The sequence below is a fragment of the Crinia signifera genome, chromosome 1, assembly GCF_055691185.1.
Source record: "Crinia signifera chromosome 1, ASM5569118v1, whole genome shotgun sequence".
NCBI lineage: Eukaryota > Metazoa > Chordata > Amphibia > Anura > Myobatrachidae > Crinia > Crinia signifera.
The window spans coordinates 74,999,233-75,017,630 of record NC_139217.1 but is presented as its reverse complement, the minus strand read 5'-3'; the positions used below and the strand labels follow the sequence as shown (position 1 = coordinate 75,017,630).

Sequence of the window (18,398 nt, the reverse complement as noted above, 5' to 3'; positions counted from 1 at the left end):
CCCTTATATATAAGCAAAGGTCTCCAAAAGTTCTTGGACCCTGTTGAATGTTGTTTGTTTGTTTTTGTTTTTAAATGGAACGGCATAAAGTTGATTCTGCATTGTATTCTTATTCCATACTTTTTTCTTTTCGCAGAAAATTTACCTGATCCTGGGAAAGCACAAGATTTTGTCAAGAAGTTCAATCAGGTTTTAGGGGATGATGAGAAGCTTCGTTCTCAACTGGAACTGCTCATAAGTCCAACATGTTCATGCAAACAGGCCGATGTCTGTGTGGTAAGAGACTAGTATGCTGTTTGTGTGTTTGTCATTCTAAGTAAAATGTTCATTCTATGAATTTTCCAGAAGTTTCTGTATACAAAATGTATATAAATGGAACTGTATTAAAATGTGTGGGAGGCCTGTTTTAGTTCTCCAGTTTTGAAGAAGAAAACAGTAACAGTAACAAGTTGTTCATGTACTGAGGCTGCTATGATTGCTGCTTCTTAAAACAAAGAAAAAAAAGATAAATGTGTATCTTTCATTTAGGATTATTTTATACAATGTTTAGCTTTGCCACTTCTTGTGCAGAAGTAGTTTCATCTATTTTTGTTTTTTAGAGAGAAATCGCCCGGAAACTTGCTAACCCCAAACAGCCTACAAATCCATTTTTGGAAATGGTGAAATTCTTGCTGGAAAGAATTGCCCCTGTGCATATAGATTCAGAGGCAATCAGGTGTGTAATACAATGGATGTATAAGGAACACTGAAAGGCAGGGAATATAGTAACACACACCTACGTACGCTTGTGTTCATTTGTAGACTTAATTATTTAACTTTGACAATTCATTACTTATATGGGAGATTTGATGAATGTATTTACTATTATTTGTATTACAGTCCTCTATTGGCTACAGTAGCTGCCTGTGCGGTGTGGCTATTTGCAACCATTTTTCCCAGGGTGCTCTCTCCACACCTTCTAAAAACAGGAGTGGTTGAGGGGCTTACAGGAGGACCATTGATTCATGCTTCTGTATAAGAGAATCATCTAGACCCTGGGCAACATGGCTGCAGGTGCACCTGCTATGTTTATGTGGGGGTATATAAAGTAGAAAGTAAATTGAATTTACTTTAGTATTTCATTAGAAGTCTTTCTTGTTAATAAGTCATAGCACATTGACCTGATTTGCGGAATACTTTTTATTTTACAGTGCGTTAGTAAAATTGATGAATAAGTCTATTGAGGGTACCATAGACGATGAAGAAGAAGGTGTGAGTCCTGATTCTGCTATAAGAGCAGGACTGGAACTTCTAAAGGTAAACAGTAATGTACTGTAATGAATTGTTTAAGTGATAAAAATAAGTCATAGACAAATTTTTGTTTTGACCACCCAGCGTCTACCAGCACTTAAGGACTACGTGTGGGAGAGCAGGGGCCTATGTGAATAGAAGCAGTTTCTGAAAACTTGTCATATTCTCTATACGTTTTCTGTGGCCCGTATTCAATGCGGCTGGCAAGGGGGTTAAATGGCAGGGATCGTAGAAAACAAGCAATCCTCGCTGTTTAACCCCCTCACTGTCCGCTCACCCTTTTCTACGTTTCGGGGGAATACTTCACAGGATGGCGAGGATTCCCCCCAAACAGCGAGGCTCATGGCTAATTTAGCCATGAGTCTCGTTGTTTCAGCGGCCGCATACGCAGTTTCCCCCTCACTCCAAAATCGGGGCGAGGGGGAATCAGCTTATGCAGAGGGGGGGGGGGTCAGTTGAATACTGACAGGGCGAGTAGGCAGCACTGCTTGCCCCCGGCATTGAATATACCTATTAGTGTTAAATTAGTTATTTTCTCCCTAAAAGGGGTAACATTGTGTTTGCAAAAGTATGTCATTATACATATAGCATGACTGCAAGACATTCAGCTGCTATAATTTTTTTTTATATATTTAGGTGCTGTCCTTTACGCATCCAACTGCATTCCACTCTGCAGAGACATATGAATCTTTCCTTCAGTGCCTTCGTATGGAAGATGACAAGGTGGCAGAGGCAGCTATCCAGATCTTTCGCAACACGGGGCACAAGATTGAAACAGATTTGCAACAAATCCGATCGTAAGCACCAAGTCACCATTGCATTATTTGATGCTATAGTATTGTTAAGCTGGATACGCACTATAAGATTCTTTCCAATCTGGGTGGTTGGAATGAAAAATTACAATCAACCATTTGCTCCTAAAAGCTGGAAAATAAACAGTCATTTGCATAAACTGTGTTAACCAACTTGTCTTACCATTTTTGTCTTTTATCCACGTTTGGTAGCAAAGGCTCAATTGTCATTTACTCTCAGAAATGACCAGATTTTCTTTTTTTTTTTTTTTATATTTATCTTTATTGAAATTTTTTTTTACGAAATGACCAGATTTCTCTTTCAATGGTCCTGGTGACACAGCTCAACACTGGGATGTAGGAGGGTCCGAAGGAGCCAGGCACCTATCCTAAAGCTTTAGAGGGTAGGCTCCTCCCCTACTTGATCCCTGGACTCTCCAGTTCGTGTTAGGTGCCCACTGGAGTGGGTGCTATTCTAAAGGGCTGCAGGAGCAGCCGAAGAATTAGAGTAGTTAGGGAATTTTTATTGTTTTATTAACTTTTACCCTAGCTAGGTAGGCACAGTGTGAGGATTCTCATAGTGAATCCTCACACTGCTAGCGCAGCAGGAGCTGACAGAAGCGCGTCCTGTCAGCTCACTGTGCACAGGGGAGACGCTGTCTGGTCTCCCTGTGCAGCGCTTACAGCCTCTTCTAAGAGGCTGCCTGGGCTCCGGAGTATCCTGAAACCGGCTCCACATTTAGGTGGGGATCATGGGGGACAGGCGCTCCGTGATGGCGGCGGCCATTTTATGCAGAGCTTACACGCTGAGCTCCTATACGAGAGGACAGCAGCGTTGTGACAGGCATGTTCCAAGTGATCCCCAGTCGAGGGGGAGACACTGGAACTAGGAAATCCTACCTAAGGAGCGGCTGGCTGGGGGTGGTTGGCGCCAAGAGGTCACGGACCCCGCAGCAGCAGGGACTTGTGGTCTCTTCCTTCACTCTGACTTTGGCACCTTTCAGAACGCTTGCAGTGGAGCTGAGCTGGCTTACTGATCCTGGCAGAGTGACTTGGATTTCCTGGGCATCGCTTCCCCGCAGTTGAAACCAACAGACAGCTAAGTGACTGGGTGCATTGCCTCTGTATAAACGCTTGTACATTGTTTGCACTGTGTATACTGATAGATATACATTTATCACTTGCATCATGTCTGAGCATCAGGCTGTGGTTTTGGGGGAGGGAGCCCTTAGTGCACTGAGCGCGTGCAATGTTTGCACACAAAAGTTTGTCCCTGAGCAGATGGCCAAGGGGGGCTTATGTATTACTTGCGCTGATGTGAGACCCATGGGCAGTGAACCCCATAGGGCAGAGCAGATGGAACCTGCGTGGGCCAGGGCCCTAGGCAGGTCAGTAAACGCTTTGGTGCAGCTTCTGGACAGGCAGAGTGATGGGCTGGTAGAATCACAGAGACCTATGCCATCATCTCAGCAGTCGTCTGGCTCCTTACCTCTTACCCAGGCAGATCCTGCGCTGATTCAGGTGATGCAGGATACTGCTAAAGGGATTAACAGGTTCAGTGAAATGCTGGACAGAATGGATGATGTTGCAGGGACCCCTAGAAGGTCTTATGCTATGCCTACTGTGGTAGATGAGGAGGAGGGAGAATATACTGACATCCCCTGGGATCAGGGTGATGATTTGGAAGAGACCTCTGCTGCTGGTATAGAGGATCTCATTGTAGCTGTGAAACAGGCTTTAAAGCTGTCTGTGGAGGATAAGACTCCTGTGAAAGGTGTTTTTAAGCGACAGCGGAAGGAGGCTGTTACTTTTCCTTCAGATGAGGGGTTACAGGAATTGTTAGAAGGGGCTTGGAAAACTCCTGATAAGAGGCTACAGATGCCTAAGCGATTCCTTAGTCTGTACCCCATGCCAGAGTCTCATGCGGAGCTCTGGGAAAAGGTCCCAGTTGTGGACGCTTCAGTGGCACGTTTGTCCAAGGCTACTGTGTTACCAGTACAGGGCGGTGCAGCTTTCAAAGATTCTGTGGATAAAAAGCTGGAGGGTAACCTCAAGGCTATCTTTGAAGGGGTGGGGTTTACCTTACGGCCCCTTATTGCTTCAGCCTGGGTCTCTAAGGCCATGATAGAGTGGGCTGGTGATTTATGCACCATGCTGCAGGCTGATCCTGGTGCGTTGCTGCTTGCAGAAAAGATTAAGGCTGCTGCAGAATATGCAGTGGAAGCAGAGGAGGAAGCTATTAAAATGGCGACCAGAGTGTCCACAGTCTCCATTAATGCCAGGAGAGTGCTTTGGCTTAAAGCCTGGGAAGCAGACAATGAGTCCAAGAAGGCTCTGGAAACATTAGCCTTCAAAGGAAAGGTACTCTTTGGTACTGAATTAGAGGAGATTATAAAACAGGCCACGGGCGGCAAAAGTACATTTCTGCCGGCCTCCTCAGCAAAGCAGACGTCCAGATTTTCTGCTTTTAGGCCGTCCTTTCGGCCCTCCCCTAGAGGTGGTGCGTCCTTTCGAGGACAGTCCTTCAGGGGAAAGTTTCAGGCCTCTAGGGGCAAAACTCAAGTCCAAGTTTGGCTCCTTCCACAAGAAGCCTGCCTCCAAAGGAGAGGACAAACCCTCCGCATGACTGTCAGGGGATAGGCCCGACAGTGATAAAAGTGGGGGGGCGTCTCACACATTTCAGGGACGCATGGGCTTCTCTAGACCAGGATTCCTGGGTCTTAGAGATTATTACCCAGGGTTACAAAATCCCTTTCAGAGGGTTGCCTCCGAAGAGGTTCATACCCACACCCGTGCCGAAACAGGCGCTCCTTCGCACAGCTCTTATGAGAGCGGCTCATTCCCTTTTGGAAAAAGGGGTGGTTATTCCGGTTCCCAGGGCAGAGTGGAAGAAAGGCTTTTACTCCACGCTGTTCCTGGTGCCCAAACCAGACGGGTCTTTCAGACCAATACTAAACTTGAAATCCTTAAATGTCCATCTATGGGTAGACCATTTCAAAATGGAGTCTTTAAGGTCAGTACTCCTGAGTCTGGACCAGGGAGAATTTTTGGCGTCCATGGATGTCTAGGACGCATATCTGCACGTTCCCATCCACCCGGAACATCAGACCCTGTTGAGGTTTGCTATAGGAAACCTACATTTACAATTCCGGGCGTTACCCTTTGGGCTAGCGACCGCGCCAAGGGTATTCACAAAGATAATGTCAGTGATGGCGGCGGTGCTGAGGCTCAGAGGAATCACAGTAATACCCTATTTGGACGATCTCCTGTTCAAAGCAGGGTCAGCAGCCATGCTTCAGAGTCACTTGGCAGAGGCCATCAGTTTTTTGCAGGCTCACGGCTGGATTTTAAATTTACAAAAATCTCAGTTGGTACCATCACAGAGGCTTCAATTCTTGGGAGTCATACTGGATACCCATCTCCATCGGGTTTTTCTCCCAGAGGTAAAGGCCAGGGATCTGGTCACTCTAGTGCAGGAGATTCTCAGAGCTCCGAGCTTGTCAGTATGTAGGTGCCTCAAGCTCCTGGGGAAAATGGTGGCGTCATTCGAGACGCTTCAATTTGCCAGGTTCCACTCTCGGGTGTTCCAATGGAACATTTTGTCAGCTTGGTCAGGAAACACTCTGACCATGAAGGTGGAGAGGATAGTGCTGTCTTCGGACACTCGAGACTCCTTGAAATGGTGGACAGAAGTAGATTCCCTTCAGTGGGGTCGGTCATTACAGACCTGGGACTGGTTGGTAGTAACTACCGACGCCAGTCTCAGGGGCTGGGGGGCAGTAGTCCTGGATCTCAGGCTGCAGGGCCTGTGGACGGCAGAGGAATCAACATTACCAATCAACATCTTGGAGCTGAGGGCTGTCTGGAAAGTGATTTCCTTGGCGGGAGACAGGTTACGGAACCTCCCTTTGAGGATTCAGACCGACAATGCCACAGCTGTGGCGTATCTGAATCACCAGGGAGGTACACGCAGCAGATTGGCCATGTGGGAGGTGTCCAGAATCTTCCTATGGGCGGAACAGAATGTTCCTGCGGTTTCAGCTATATTCATTCCAGGAGTGGAGAATATAGAAGCAGACTTCCTGAGCAGGGAGGAGCTCAAGGAAGGAGAATGGAGCTTACACCCTCAGGTGTTTCACCAGATCACTGTGATGTGGGGAACTCCGGATGTGGACCTGATGGCATCCAGGTTCAACCATCAGGTGCCCAGGTTTTATGCCAGAACGAGAGATCCGCTTGCAGAGGCAGTGGATGCCATGACTACTCAGTGGCAGGGAGATCTTCTTTATGCATTCCCTCCGGTTCCAATGTTAGCGAGACTTTTGAAAAGGATACAGGACCAGAAGGTTCCGGTGATTCTTGTGGCCCCAGATTGGCCAAGGAGGTCCTGGTACTCGAGGCTTCAGAGGTTGTCTGTGGACTCATGGCGTCTACCTCCGAGACCAGATCTACTAAGACAAGGCCCATTCAGTCACCTGGATTCCGATCGATTGATTTTGACGGCATGGCTATTGAAGCCGCCATTTTGAAAAGGAAAGGGCTTTCTGACGCAGTAGTGCAGACTATGATAAAAGCCAGGAAAGCTGTTTCCTCGGCGAATTATTATAGAGTCTGGAAGACTTACATTAGATGGTGTGAGAGGAGAAAGGTTCACACATCTCACTTCAAGTTAGCAAGAATGTTGGAATTCTTACAAGATGGGTTTTCATCGGGCCTAAGCCTTCAATCATTGAAGGTGCAGATTTCGGCCTTATCCATCTATTTCCAAAAAAGAGTAGCCATTTTGCCGGAGATTCAAACTTTTTTACAAGGGGTATCCAGACTTAAACCCCCTTACAAGCAACCAGTAGCGCCTTGGGATCTGTCACTGGTTTTGGATTGCCTTCAGAAGGCACCTTTTGAACCTTTAAGGTCGGCTGACTTTAAGTTTCTCACGTGGAAACTAGTGTTTTTGTTAGCAGTAGCATCAGCTAAAAGAGTGTCAGAGTTGGGAGCCTTGTCATGCAAATCTCCTTTCTTAATTTTTCATGATGACAGGGCTGTTCTGAGAACAGTACCTCAGTTTTTACCGAAGGTAGTCTCTGCCTTCCATTTAAATCAGGAGATAGTTCTACCTGTGTTTCAACCCCCAGAGGGTTCTAAGAAAAGGGACAAGTTGAAAACTTTGGATGTTGTGCGTGCTTTACGCATATATATGTGGACAGAGTGAAGAGTGTCAGAAAGACTGACACATTATTGGTACTGTATGACGTACACAAAATTGGTTGGCCTGCTTCTAAGCAGACTATTGCTAGGTGGTTGCGATCTGTGATAGCTTTTGCATACACCAAAGTGGGTAGGCCTGTGCCGGCCAGAATTAATGCGCATACTACCAGGTCAGTTGCCACCTCTTGGGCGGTTCGACATGGGGCCACAGCTGAGCAGGTTTGCAGAGCTGCCACTTGGTCATCTGTTCACACATTTGCCAAATTCTATAGATTCCATGAGTTCGCGTCGGAGGACGCATCATTCGGGCGAGCAGTGCTGAGAGCTGCAGACCTGAGCGTACCCTCCCAAAGGACCGGCTCTGGAACGTCCCAGTGTTGAGCTGTGTCACCAGGACCATTGAAAGAGAAAAAGGGATTTTTGTAAGAACTTACCGTTCGAATCCCTTTCTCTGATATGGTCCTGGTGACACAGCGATCCCTCCCTTACGCTCAGTAAGTATGCCAGAAGTTTCATGATGTTCATGTTAAAATGGTTAAAGTTAACAGTTTCTGTTATAAAATGTGCATATAATATGTGCAGGCGTTTGTACTGAGTTAATGTATTCCAGTGGCTTTGAAAGATTGAACTGAAGAGTCCAGGGATATGCAGTAGGGGAGGAGCCTACCCTCTAAAGCTTTAGGATAGGTGCCTGGCTCCTTCGGACCCTCCTACATCCCAGTGTTGAGCTGTGTCACCAGGACCATATCAGAGAAAGGGATTCGAACGGTAAGTTCTTACAAAAATCCCTTTTTTCATTCCAACCAGTCAGATTGGCAAAATAATCTTATAGTGTGTAAGTATCTTGAACAGTTTCATTCCCAAAATTACTAGGTGTATTTTTAATGCTTGGGTATGTGTTTGAGCTTTCCCGCATATTTTGATAAGCATGCTAAACTAGTGAGCTAGATTTGTATATTTATCTCTTGGCTTACCATCTTCCCTACAGGGGCATAGAATGGAGTCATGACACACGGAGCAGGCTCATGTCACAGTGCCCCCCCCCAGTACACACTCAATTTGCAAATGTAAACATGCACAGGCACATCAATACTTGCCAGAAAGATGGAAGCAGCTCCTCATTGTATTCTAGTGGGCCTCCTTGGGTAGCAGAAAATGACTGAGGAGAGGGAAGGGGTGGCCACCACACTTTCTGCATGTTCCATGTCACTGAATGCAGTTACCTGACAAGGCTCCAAACCTCCTGTTGTCCCCAAACACCACTCTGCACTTTACTGGACTGTCTGCACTGCAGTCAGTGACCTAAAACATGCAGGCAATGTGGGTGGCCACCCCTTCCTTCCTTAGTCCTTTCCTGCACTGATTTCCAGGTCGGAGAACCAATGCCTTCTGTCCGTGCAAGTGCCCATAACTCAGGCTTCACTCGCTCTGCATTGGCTATGCCCCTTCTTTCATAATCCTATACAGAGATCTGTTATCTAAACAAGGAGGCAGTATCTCTCTAGGATTGATTTGTACCCAGGAGACACCATTAGAAACTCTCCAGATATAGGACACATGGATAATAGAAAGCATGTATGCTTATAAAGTCTAAAGGAAATTCTCTGAAATGTACTAATAGAAGAGAAGTCTGCAGTCATGTAACGTATGCTTTGTCTAAGCACTGTCATCCATAGTGCTTAAAGATATGGCTTGTATTTTGCAACAGTGATACAAATGAATATTTCTGGTTGAGAATATATATTTTTTTTAATGCAGTCCCGTTATTGGATTTGTATGTGTTTTTCATGACATAGGAGCTAGCACTGTGAAACTGGCTGAGCAAACAATGATCTCAAATTTCAGTTAATATGCAAAAGTTTAAACCGCAGCATCATGTGCTAAAAAGTGCTATAGTTTAAGAATGCTCTAGTGTTCTAGCAGCAAAGCACATGTCTTTAAACTTAAACTATGGTTGCTTGTTGTCCCCCCCACCCCCTTAACAAATTTGCAACAAAGGGTAAATAACAAGATGATGCAGGAGAGTGGGTATAATACTTGCTCTACAAATCTGTGTGTGTATATATATATATATATATATATATATATATATATATATATATTTACATTTATTTTTAATTTTTTTTATAGGGCCCTTATTCCAGTTTTGCACCAGAAGGCTAAGAGGGGTACGCCACATCAAGCAAAGCAGGCTGTTCACTGTATCCATGCTATATTCTCTAATAAAGAAGTACAACTTGCTCAGATCTTTGAGGTGAACATTGTTGTTGGTTGTTGTACATTGTAAGAAAAAGAAAATGTTTTTAGATAAACACGTTTTTTTTTTGTTTTTTTTCTGTTTGTGTAAGTAAACCATTTAGATTATTCAGAAGTAGGATATATGTTATTTACAAATGTTCCTATTACATGTACCATGCCGCACGGATTCTCCTTATGTGGGATCGACCGATCCTGTGGGCATATTCTTATATGGAGGATCAGATTTAGGGGGGTATGCAAACCCAGATCACAACCGTTGGTCCGTCACGATAGCTGTGATCCTGGCCCGTTTGGGTTTTGCTCAACAGCAAATCGGCAGGTGGGATTCAATGTCCCACTTGCTGATCAGCAAAAAGGGGACGTGGCCGTGAGAAACAGCCATGGATCCTCGAGATCTGCCCGTGAGCTCGACAATCCACAGCAGTTCTCAGCAGAACGGGCCCGACAGCTTTTAAAGTCGGGCTTGTTCTGCCGGGATGCCTCATCAGTGCTGTGGGGAAAGACAGCATTGAATAGGCAGCCAACAATATTTCCCTTGGCGGAAATAGCGACGGGATTGCATACCCCCCTTAATGTGGTTAACTGTAAATAGAACACTCCATTTGCAGATTGCTTGCCCATTACGTTTTGCAGTTAGATTTTGTTTTAATATAATCACTTTTATCCTGTTAATTCTTTTGCACCACATATTCAGTAGCTTTATTCATTTGTGAATTGATATGCTGCTATTCTGTTGCATATTGGCGCAGCAAAAGTTGCTGCATGGTATGTGTAGATGTCTGGTGTGTTACCAAGGAATACCTCCACAATTCACCTTATTCTGTATATGCGTTCCTACTTCCCAGGCTTTAAGCACTGGGGGAAGCCCATGACTGAGGCTATTCCACTTATCCACTACCCTTTTTGTGAAATTTAAGAACAAATCACTTCACAAAAAGGTTATGATAAGTGGAATAGCCAGAGAGGCGAAGACAGAGCCGTTTAAGCATGCTTTGGATAGGAATATCCTGACAGAACGAAGGATTAAAAAGGGTTGAGGTTCCCTAAAGGACAAGAAAAAGGGGCAGCCTAAATGGGCCAAGTGGTCCTTATCTATCTTCGAATTCAGACACTGAGTCCTGCAGCTTGGTTTATGCAAAAATGTTATTGTTGGCATGTGATATGAACTTGTCCTGTAAATTAATTGTTCAATTAAGAAATATTTCTGTTTCTGTTCTTCTTTCAGCCGCTCAGCCGAAGTCTTAATGCAGATGTACCGGAGCAGTTAGTCACACCTCTTGTGTCACTGGGTCACATTTCCATGTTAGCACCGGATCAGTTTGCATCTCCGATGAAGTCAGTTGTGGCAAATTTCATTGTGAAAGACTTACTAATGAATGACAGGGTGAGACTCCTCATAAGCATTTTTTGGTTGAGCGTTTTCACAATTAAAAATGCCTATTTTATGTACTGTGGTCTTTCTTTTACTTTCTCCCATGTGTAGACCAATGGTGAGAAGAATGGCAAACTCTGGTCCTCAGATGATGAAGTTTCTCCGGAAGTTCTTGCAAAAGTATGGATGAGTGTATTCCTTGCTGTCCTTCCTGTGGCTCTGTAGTGTAAACAATAGTGTGCACAAGAATGTGTAGTCCTTTAATTCGTGGTCGGACATCGGAAAGAATATTTGTGATGTTAAGGAAGCATTGGATACTCGCCATTGCAGATTAAGGGGGATATTCAATCTCCGGCGAGCACCTCCCATCGGGGAGATGCCCGCCGGGCCCTATTCAATGCTGTCTTCCCCGACAGCATTGAGCAGGGTATCTCGGCAGAACGAGCCCGACATCACTAGCAGTCGGGCTCGTTCTGCCGGGAAGTGACGAGCTGCCGGCTACAGCTCGCCTCTTCCCGGCCGCAACTTGCGGCCACGACCCCTTTTCGCTCCCCGGCAGGCGTGACATTGAATCCCGCCTGCGTGTTCTCGGTCGAGCTGACCGAGAACCGGGACTGGGTCACGGCGGTCGAGCAAGCTCGACTGACGTGACCCTCAGATTGAATACCCCCCTTAGTCATCAGAATTCAACATTTGATTCCCATTTTTAGTGGCGAATATTCTTAAAAATGTGTAATCTTAATTGCAGCAGGGGCATTTCCTGTGCCTTTCATTGTAACTGCATAGGGTAAACAAAGCAGAAAATTGAAGAGATCTGACAAGGTTTTTCATGATTGTTTACATTTTATTTTTAAACCGTCATGTTCTTCACCATCTATGGTCTGCCTATAGGGAGAATATAATACTGCAGCATGGTGAGTGCGCACATTACACTAATTAGGGGTCCGTGTCGAAAGTTGACCTTTTGACTCTGACGACCTATTGACTTTCCATCTAAACACTGGGGATGATTCAGGATCGCTCACAGCAATCCGATATACAGCCCCTGCCCCGATGGTTGGGGCTTGAGCATGTTTGCGCATGTGCAATCCCCAAAAGCGAATGGCTTTGGCGAGTTACAGACTCTCCAGGCCGTTCGCTGTGGGGAGGGAGGGCCAGGGGCGGACACAAGGCCGGACCAGGGGAACATCCAGCATTTTATGGGTGCCACCATAAAAACCTGGGTGGGCCGATGCCCGCCGGGGGTACAGTATGTGACTAACGTCACAGGACATCAGCCATCCAACTGACTTTGTTCAGACTGACTTTCTTATTTGCGGAGGCAGGAGAAGTCATTTGATGGTCGGCAACCATCATATTGTGTCTCCTATTAGCGGCTGCATACAAGGGGATGTGTTCTTGTACAGAGAAGGGAAAGTGTCCGTTTAGCACCTCGCTAAGCAGCGAGCGGTGTAGAAGCTTAGATGTCCTCTGCTGGTTCCGTTTTCTTGTATAAAAGTGTGCTCATACATGAAAAAAAACAAGTCTGTGCCAATGTGTTTTTTCTATTTTTAGTTAAATTACCATTAAATAGGTTACTTTAAAATTCCTCCTTCATGACCTTTCTTCTTTAACCCTATGTATTTCATTCTTTAGGTGCAGGCCATAAAGCTACTGGTGCGTTGGCTGCTGGGTATGAAGAACAATCAGTCGAAGTCTGCAAACTCCACATTGCGATTGTTGTCTGCTATGCTGGTCAGCGAAGGAGACCTGACGGAGCATAAAAGAATAAGGTGAGTTAGCTAACTTTACCCACAGATCACATGCTCGTCTTAGACAAATAGCAAATGATATATAGCAAAATGAGATTTCTCTATTAATGCTATGGTCTGAGTAGGTAATCCAATGTGACTTTATCATTGTTTCAGCAAATCTGATATGTCTCGTCTGAGACTGGCTGCTGGGGGTGCCATAATGAAGCTGGCACAGGAGCCTTGTTACCATGAAATAATCACCCCGGAGCAGTTCCAGCTGTGTGCGCTGGTTATTAATGTAAGTGCTTTGACTGTCCCTTGTCTCTATTTAAATGTCCCGTCCCCCCCCCACCCACTGGGCATCTATGGTAATGGGTGTTTATCAGAGCTATTCAATTATTGCTTTGTTCGGACACCCATTAGCGTGTTAATATACTGACGGCTCCACTTTGCACGTCTAAATCAGTCTAATGTTTCCTATGGACTTCATACTTCTTGCGTAGGCTACTAGAAAAAAATGTGACTGCTGTAGGTAAGACAATATTGGGAGTGATAGAATACTATCACAAGGTGGCGCTGTTCTACCACAAAGTACAATTTACACAGTACTGTGATATTCACTTGATTTAATAATAAAAAAACACCTTAAAATACAATTCATATACATACAAAATAAAAACATATAAGGCATATATTGATTATGCAGAGCGAGGCATTATTTTTGTTTGAGGCTTTTGATAATGTTCAGATGTATTTTGTGAGGCAATATGACCATAGTTACCAGTCCCTTAGATGCTGTTCCTTTGGGTTTTGTATAATATGGAGGTATTGTCCACTTGTATCCTTTATCTGAGCAATTCAAATGGGTCCTGTAATGCTTGGACCGGCCCCAGGTTTAAGTGTCCAATTTGTATCTCCTTTAGGCTCTCTTAGCCAATTTCAGCTCACCCCGATCTCAGCAATGTATAAGGCTGGTAGTTGCAGCGTGTCAGGGTGCTGGTACCAAGCTCTAATACGCGTTTCTCCGCCTTAGTAACGCTCGGCGGCTTCCTCATGTGAGGAAGCCGCCGAGCGTTACTAAGGCGGAGAAACGCGTATTGGAGCCCGTTGCAGCCCGGTACCAGCACCCTGACACGCTGCAACTACCAGCCTTATACATTGCTGAGATCGGGGTGAGCTGAAATTGGCTAAGAGAGCCTAAAGGAGATACAAATTGGACACTTAAACCTGGGGCCGGTCCAACCATTACAGGACCCATTTGAATTGCTCAGATAAAGGATACAAGTGGACAATACCTCCATATTATACAAAACCCAAAGGAACAGCATCTAAGGGACTGGTAACTATGGTCATATTGCCTCACAAAATACATCTGAACATTATCAAAAGCCTCAAACAAAAATAATGCCTCGCTCTGCATAATCAATATATGCCTTATATGTTTGTTTTTATTTTGTATGTATATTTGAGTGTATATGAATTGTATTTTAATGTGTTTTTTTTATTATTAAATCAAGTGAATATCACAGTACTGTGTAAATTGTACTTTGTGGTAGAACAGCGCCACCTTGTGATAGTATTCTATCACTCCCAATATTGTTCTACTAGCAGAGGAACACAATACCTCTGACAGGAGGCGGCAGTTATACCCAAAGGGAATAATAGATTTTAATATAGCAGTTTGGTAAACACTATTAAGAGTTTTTTAGTTGTGTAGACACACTAGCGCTCCTGTGCGACCCTAGGGTCACCCTTTGCTGTAGGAAAGAGTGTGTGGTATGACTGGCCAACTGTTGGGATCCCAACGGTCTGTATACCGGCGTTGGAATCCCAGTCGCCGGTACTCCGACATGGTGCGAGCGTAAAAATAGCCACTTTTGGGCTCATTGTGCTCATCACGCTGCAGGCTTGGTGGCTCATTGCGCTCACCACAGGCTCTATTCTCCTTGTGGACCCCCGCAGGAAATAATTGGTAGGGCAGTCCAATAGTCGGGATTCCGATGTCAGTATACTGACCATCCGGATCCTGACTGTCTACCAATCATCCGGCACCAACTGGTAATCGGTGCTCTACCAGACAACAATTGAATAGCGCCAATAGATGCCTATTCCTCTAAGCGGCCAGCAGGTGTCACATACCACAATTGAATTACCACCATTTAATTTAAGATTATTGTATCCTGTGTGGTTTGTTCAGACTCCCATTCTATAATGTTCAGTGAGTCTGTAATCATGTTTGTTGGCAGCTTTTTGTAGTACTGTGCTGAGTAGCTACCAATGTGGGGTCTGTATCTGTGTCTTCTGCAGGATGAGTGCTACCAGGTGCGACAGATATTTGCACAGAAGCTGCACAAGGCACTGGTGAAGCTGCAGCTCCCACTAGAGTACATGGCTATTTTTGCTTTGTGTGCAAAGGATCCAGTTAAAGAACGAAGAGCACATGCCAGACAGTGCTTACTAAAAAACATCAGCATACGGAGGGAGTTCATAAAGCAAAACCCAATCGCAAGTGGTGAGTTCTTGGTTTATTTTTGTTTATTTTTCCATATAAATGCCACCAAGTCATTTATCTTTTTTTTTTTTTTTTTTTTTTTTTTATTTGCTATTCATCAATTTGATTTTGTGTACTGATCCATGAGCGGTTCAGTGTGTCAAACTTTCCATAAATACTTTCCGCATTGCATCATCCTGGTTGGCAGCCCATTCTGCTTTGAGTGTGTCCTTGTCTATAAAAAGTAATAAAGGTGTCTTTTCACATTGAAAAGTCTTAATATCATAATTTGTATAATGTTTCCGCAGAAAAACTGCTGTCCTTACTGCCGGAATATGTTGTCCCATACATGATTCATCTCCTGGCTCATGATCCAGATTTTACGAAACCTCAGGATATTGACCAATTACGTGATATTAAAGAGTAAGTTTCTAAAATGAGACTATTTTTTTTTATTAATAAAATTCATCAAAACTCTCTCCAAATCCCCTTGTGTAAACGTATAGTGCATCCAGGAAGTGTTCACAGCGCTTCACTTTTTCCACATTTTGTTGTAACAGCCCTATACCAAAATGGAATAAACTCATGTCTTCCCTCAAAATTCTACACACAATACCCCATAATGACAACATGAAATAAGTTTTTGGGAAATTTTTGCAAATTAAAAATAAACAAAGGAATCGCGTGTACGCAAGTAGTCTCAGCCTTTTCTCAATACTTTTTGTTATTGCACCTTTGGCTGCAAATACAGCCTTAATCAAGTCTTTTTGAATATGATGCCACAAGCTTGGCACACCATTCTTTGGGCAGTTTTGCCCATTCCTCTTTGCAGCACCTTTTAAGCTCCATATGGTTGGATGGAAAGCTTCGGCGCACTGCCAATTTCAGATCTCTCCAGAGATGTCCAATTGGATTCAAGTCTGGGCTCTGGCTGGGCCACTCAAGTACATTTACAGAGTTGTCCTGAAGCCACTCCTTTGATATATTGGTTATGTGCTTATGGTCGTAGTCCTGCTGAACGATGAACCGTCGCCCCAGTCTGAGGTCAAGAGTGCCCTGGAGCAGGTTTTCATCCAGGATGTTTCTACATTGTTGCGTTCATCTCCCACTCTATCCTGACTAGTCTCCCAGTTTCTGCTGCTGAAAAACATTCACACAGCATGATGCTGTGTAGGGATGGTTTTGGCCTTGTGATGTGTGGTGCCTGGTTACCTTGAAACATAACGCCTGCCATTCACACCAAAGAGTTCAGTCTTTGTCATATTAGACTAGAGACTTTTCATGGTCTGAGAGTCCTTCAGGTGCATTTTGTCAAACTCCAAGCGGGCTGCAATGTGCTTTTTAGTAAGGAGTGGCTTCTGTCTGGCCGATCCACCATACAGGCCTGATTATTGGATTAGGGCAAGGACGGTTGTCCTGGAAGGGTCTTCTCTCCACAGAGGAATGCTGTAGCTCTGATAGTGACATTGGGTTTTTGGTCACCTGCCTGACTAGGTCCCTTTTTACCGATCGCTCAGTTTAGACAGCCGGACAGCTTTAGGAAGAGTCTTGGTGGTTCTGAACTTCCATTTACAAATGATGGAGTTTACTGTTCTTATTGGGACTAGGGTGGCCAATCCTGTAATCGGCGGGATCCTGGGTTTTGGCCCCAAAATGTCTGGGATTTCAATCCTGGGATTGGCGTTTCCAATCACAGGATTTTGGGATTAGTTGCATGCATCATTCACGCAGCCTGCTCCCCTCCGCCGCTCCCGATAAGTAAGTCATTGTTGCATTGGAACCTGCTTGCCGCCGGGCCTCCCCCAGCCGCACATGTCATACTCTCTGCCTGCCTCCGCACCGCTGCCGCCTGCGCCCCTCTGTCGTTTCCCAGTCAGTGTGGAGCACAGGGGCAATTTTCTTTTAGAGATGCCAATACCGTGATTGAGCATTATTAATTTCATTCTCCCGAATCCCGGGATTGAATAAATGCCCTGGCATTGGCATCCCTAAATAGGACCTTTAAAGCGGTGGATATTTTTCTGCACCTTTCCCCAGATTTGTGCCTCGAGTCAATCCTTTTTTGGAGATTACAGACATTTCCTTTGACTTCAAGCTTGGTCTGGTCTTTGACATGCAATGTCAAGTGTGGGACCTTGTATAGACAGGTGTGTGTCTTTCAAATCCTGTCCAATTAAGTGAATTTACCACCAGTGGACTTCAATTAAGCTGTAGGGACATCTCAAGGATGATAGTGGAAAAAGGATGCTCCTGAGCTCAATTTGGAGCTTCATGGCAAAGGCTGTGAATGTACATGTGATTTTAGTTTATTTTGAATACATTTGCAAAAATCACCCAAAAACTTTCTTCACATTGTCATTATGGGGTATTGTGTGTAGAATTCTGAGGGAAACAATTTATTCCTTTTTGGAATATGGCAGTAATATAACAAAATGGTAAAGTGAAGCTCTGTGAATACTTTCCGGATGCATTTTATTTTACGCAAATTCTGTAGGAATTGAAACATTATGCCAAAAACATTTTAAATTATCAGCACAAATTGTGACACCCCCCACCCCCTCAAAAGTACAAAATGTTGAACATGCCCTCATGAATACCAATGTATGCTGTCGTTGATTGAACCACTTGGTCTAGTACAATAATCAGTATTTAGGTTGCATTTATGGTCGAGAACAGTATTGGATTGTGTACTATAGTAACCTTTCCTATTATCAGGTGCCTTTGGTTCATGCTTGAAGTTTTAATGGCCAAGAATGAGAACAACAGTCACCTGTTCATGAAGAAAATGTGTGAGAGCATTAAACAAACCAGGGACGCTCAGTGTCCCGATGATCCGAAAGTGAATGAAGTAAGTTTTTTAATCTATTTAAATCTTTGACAGAATAATACATTTCATAAAATAACATTATACGGTACTGCCTGACAATGAGTAAACTGGGGAAGTGGAAATGTTTTACCACAACATGTTTGCTAAGGAGATTACTTGGGATTACATGGAGTATGTTAAGTTGCTAAACTGGACTGTCTAGTGCTGGCTCTTAATGTCAAAGCATTTAGAATGAGTTCCTCCGACAACATCCCATGCACCACACTTTTCACAGAAACCTAAGATTTGAACACATCTGTCTTCTGAAGGCTCTTGTTGATCCTGCATGTTTTTCAGTTAGTGACTGCATTAAGGCAGACCATCAGAAGCCTACCCCACTGTGCTACACCCTGGGGAGACTGCTTGATGCTAGTTTATCATAAGCCTGCCC

The 18,398-nt window shown here is 44.4% G+C and overlaps 1 protein-coding gene across 4 annotated transcripts in view; it reads left to right on the top strand.

The window, feature by feature from the left end:
- Window positions 1–18,398, top strand: part of PDS5A (PDS5 cohesin associated factor A) — a 78,662-nt gene that overhangs the window by 47,915 nt on the left and 12,349 nt on the right. For all 4 annotated transcript variants that reach the window (XM_083164088.1, XM_083164016.1, XM_083164159.1 and 1 more), the window contains exons 16-27: window positions 137–276; window positions 600–715; window positions 1,191–1,296; window positions 1,927–2,087; window positions 9,417–9,540; window positions 10,771–10,929; window positions 11,029–11,097; window positions 12,553–12,689; window positions 12,825–12,948; window positions 14,958–15,162; window positions 15,450–15,564; window positions 17,857–17,989. In XM_083164088.1, coding sequence (XP_083020214.1) covers window positions 137–276; window positions 600–715; window positions 1,191–1,296; window positions 1,927–2,087; window positions 9,417–9,540; window positions 10,771–10,929; window positions 11,029–11,097; window positions 12,553–12,689; window positions 12,825–12,948; window positions 14,958–15,162; window positions 15,450–15,564; window positions 17,857–17,989 — 1,589 coding nt within the window. The remainder of the gene's footprint in view (window positions 1–136; window positions 277–599; window positions 716–1,190; window positions 1,297–1,926; window positions 2,088–9,416; window positions 9,541–10,770; window positions 10,930–11,028; window positions 11,098–12,552; window positions 12,690–12,824; window positions 12,949–14,957; window positions 15,163–15,449; window positions 15,565–17,856; window positions 17,990–18,398) is intronic.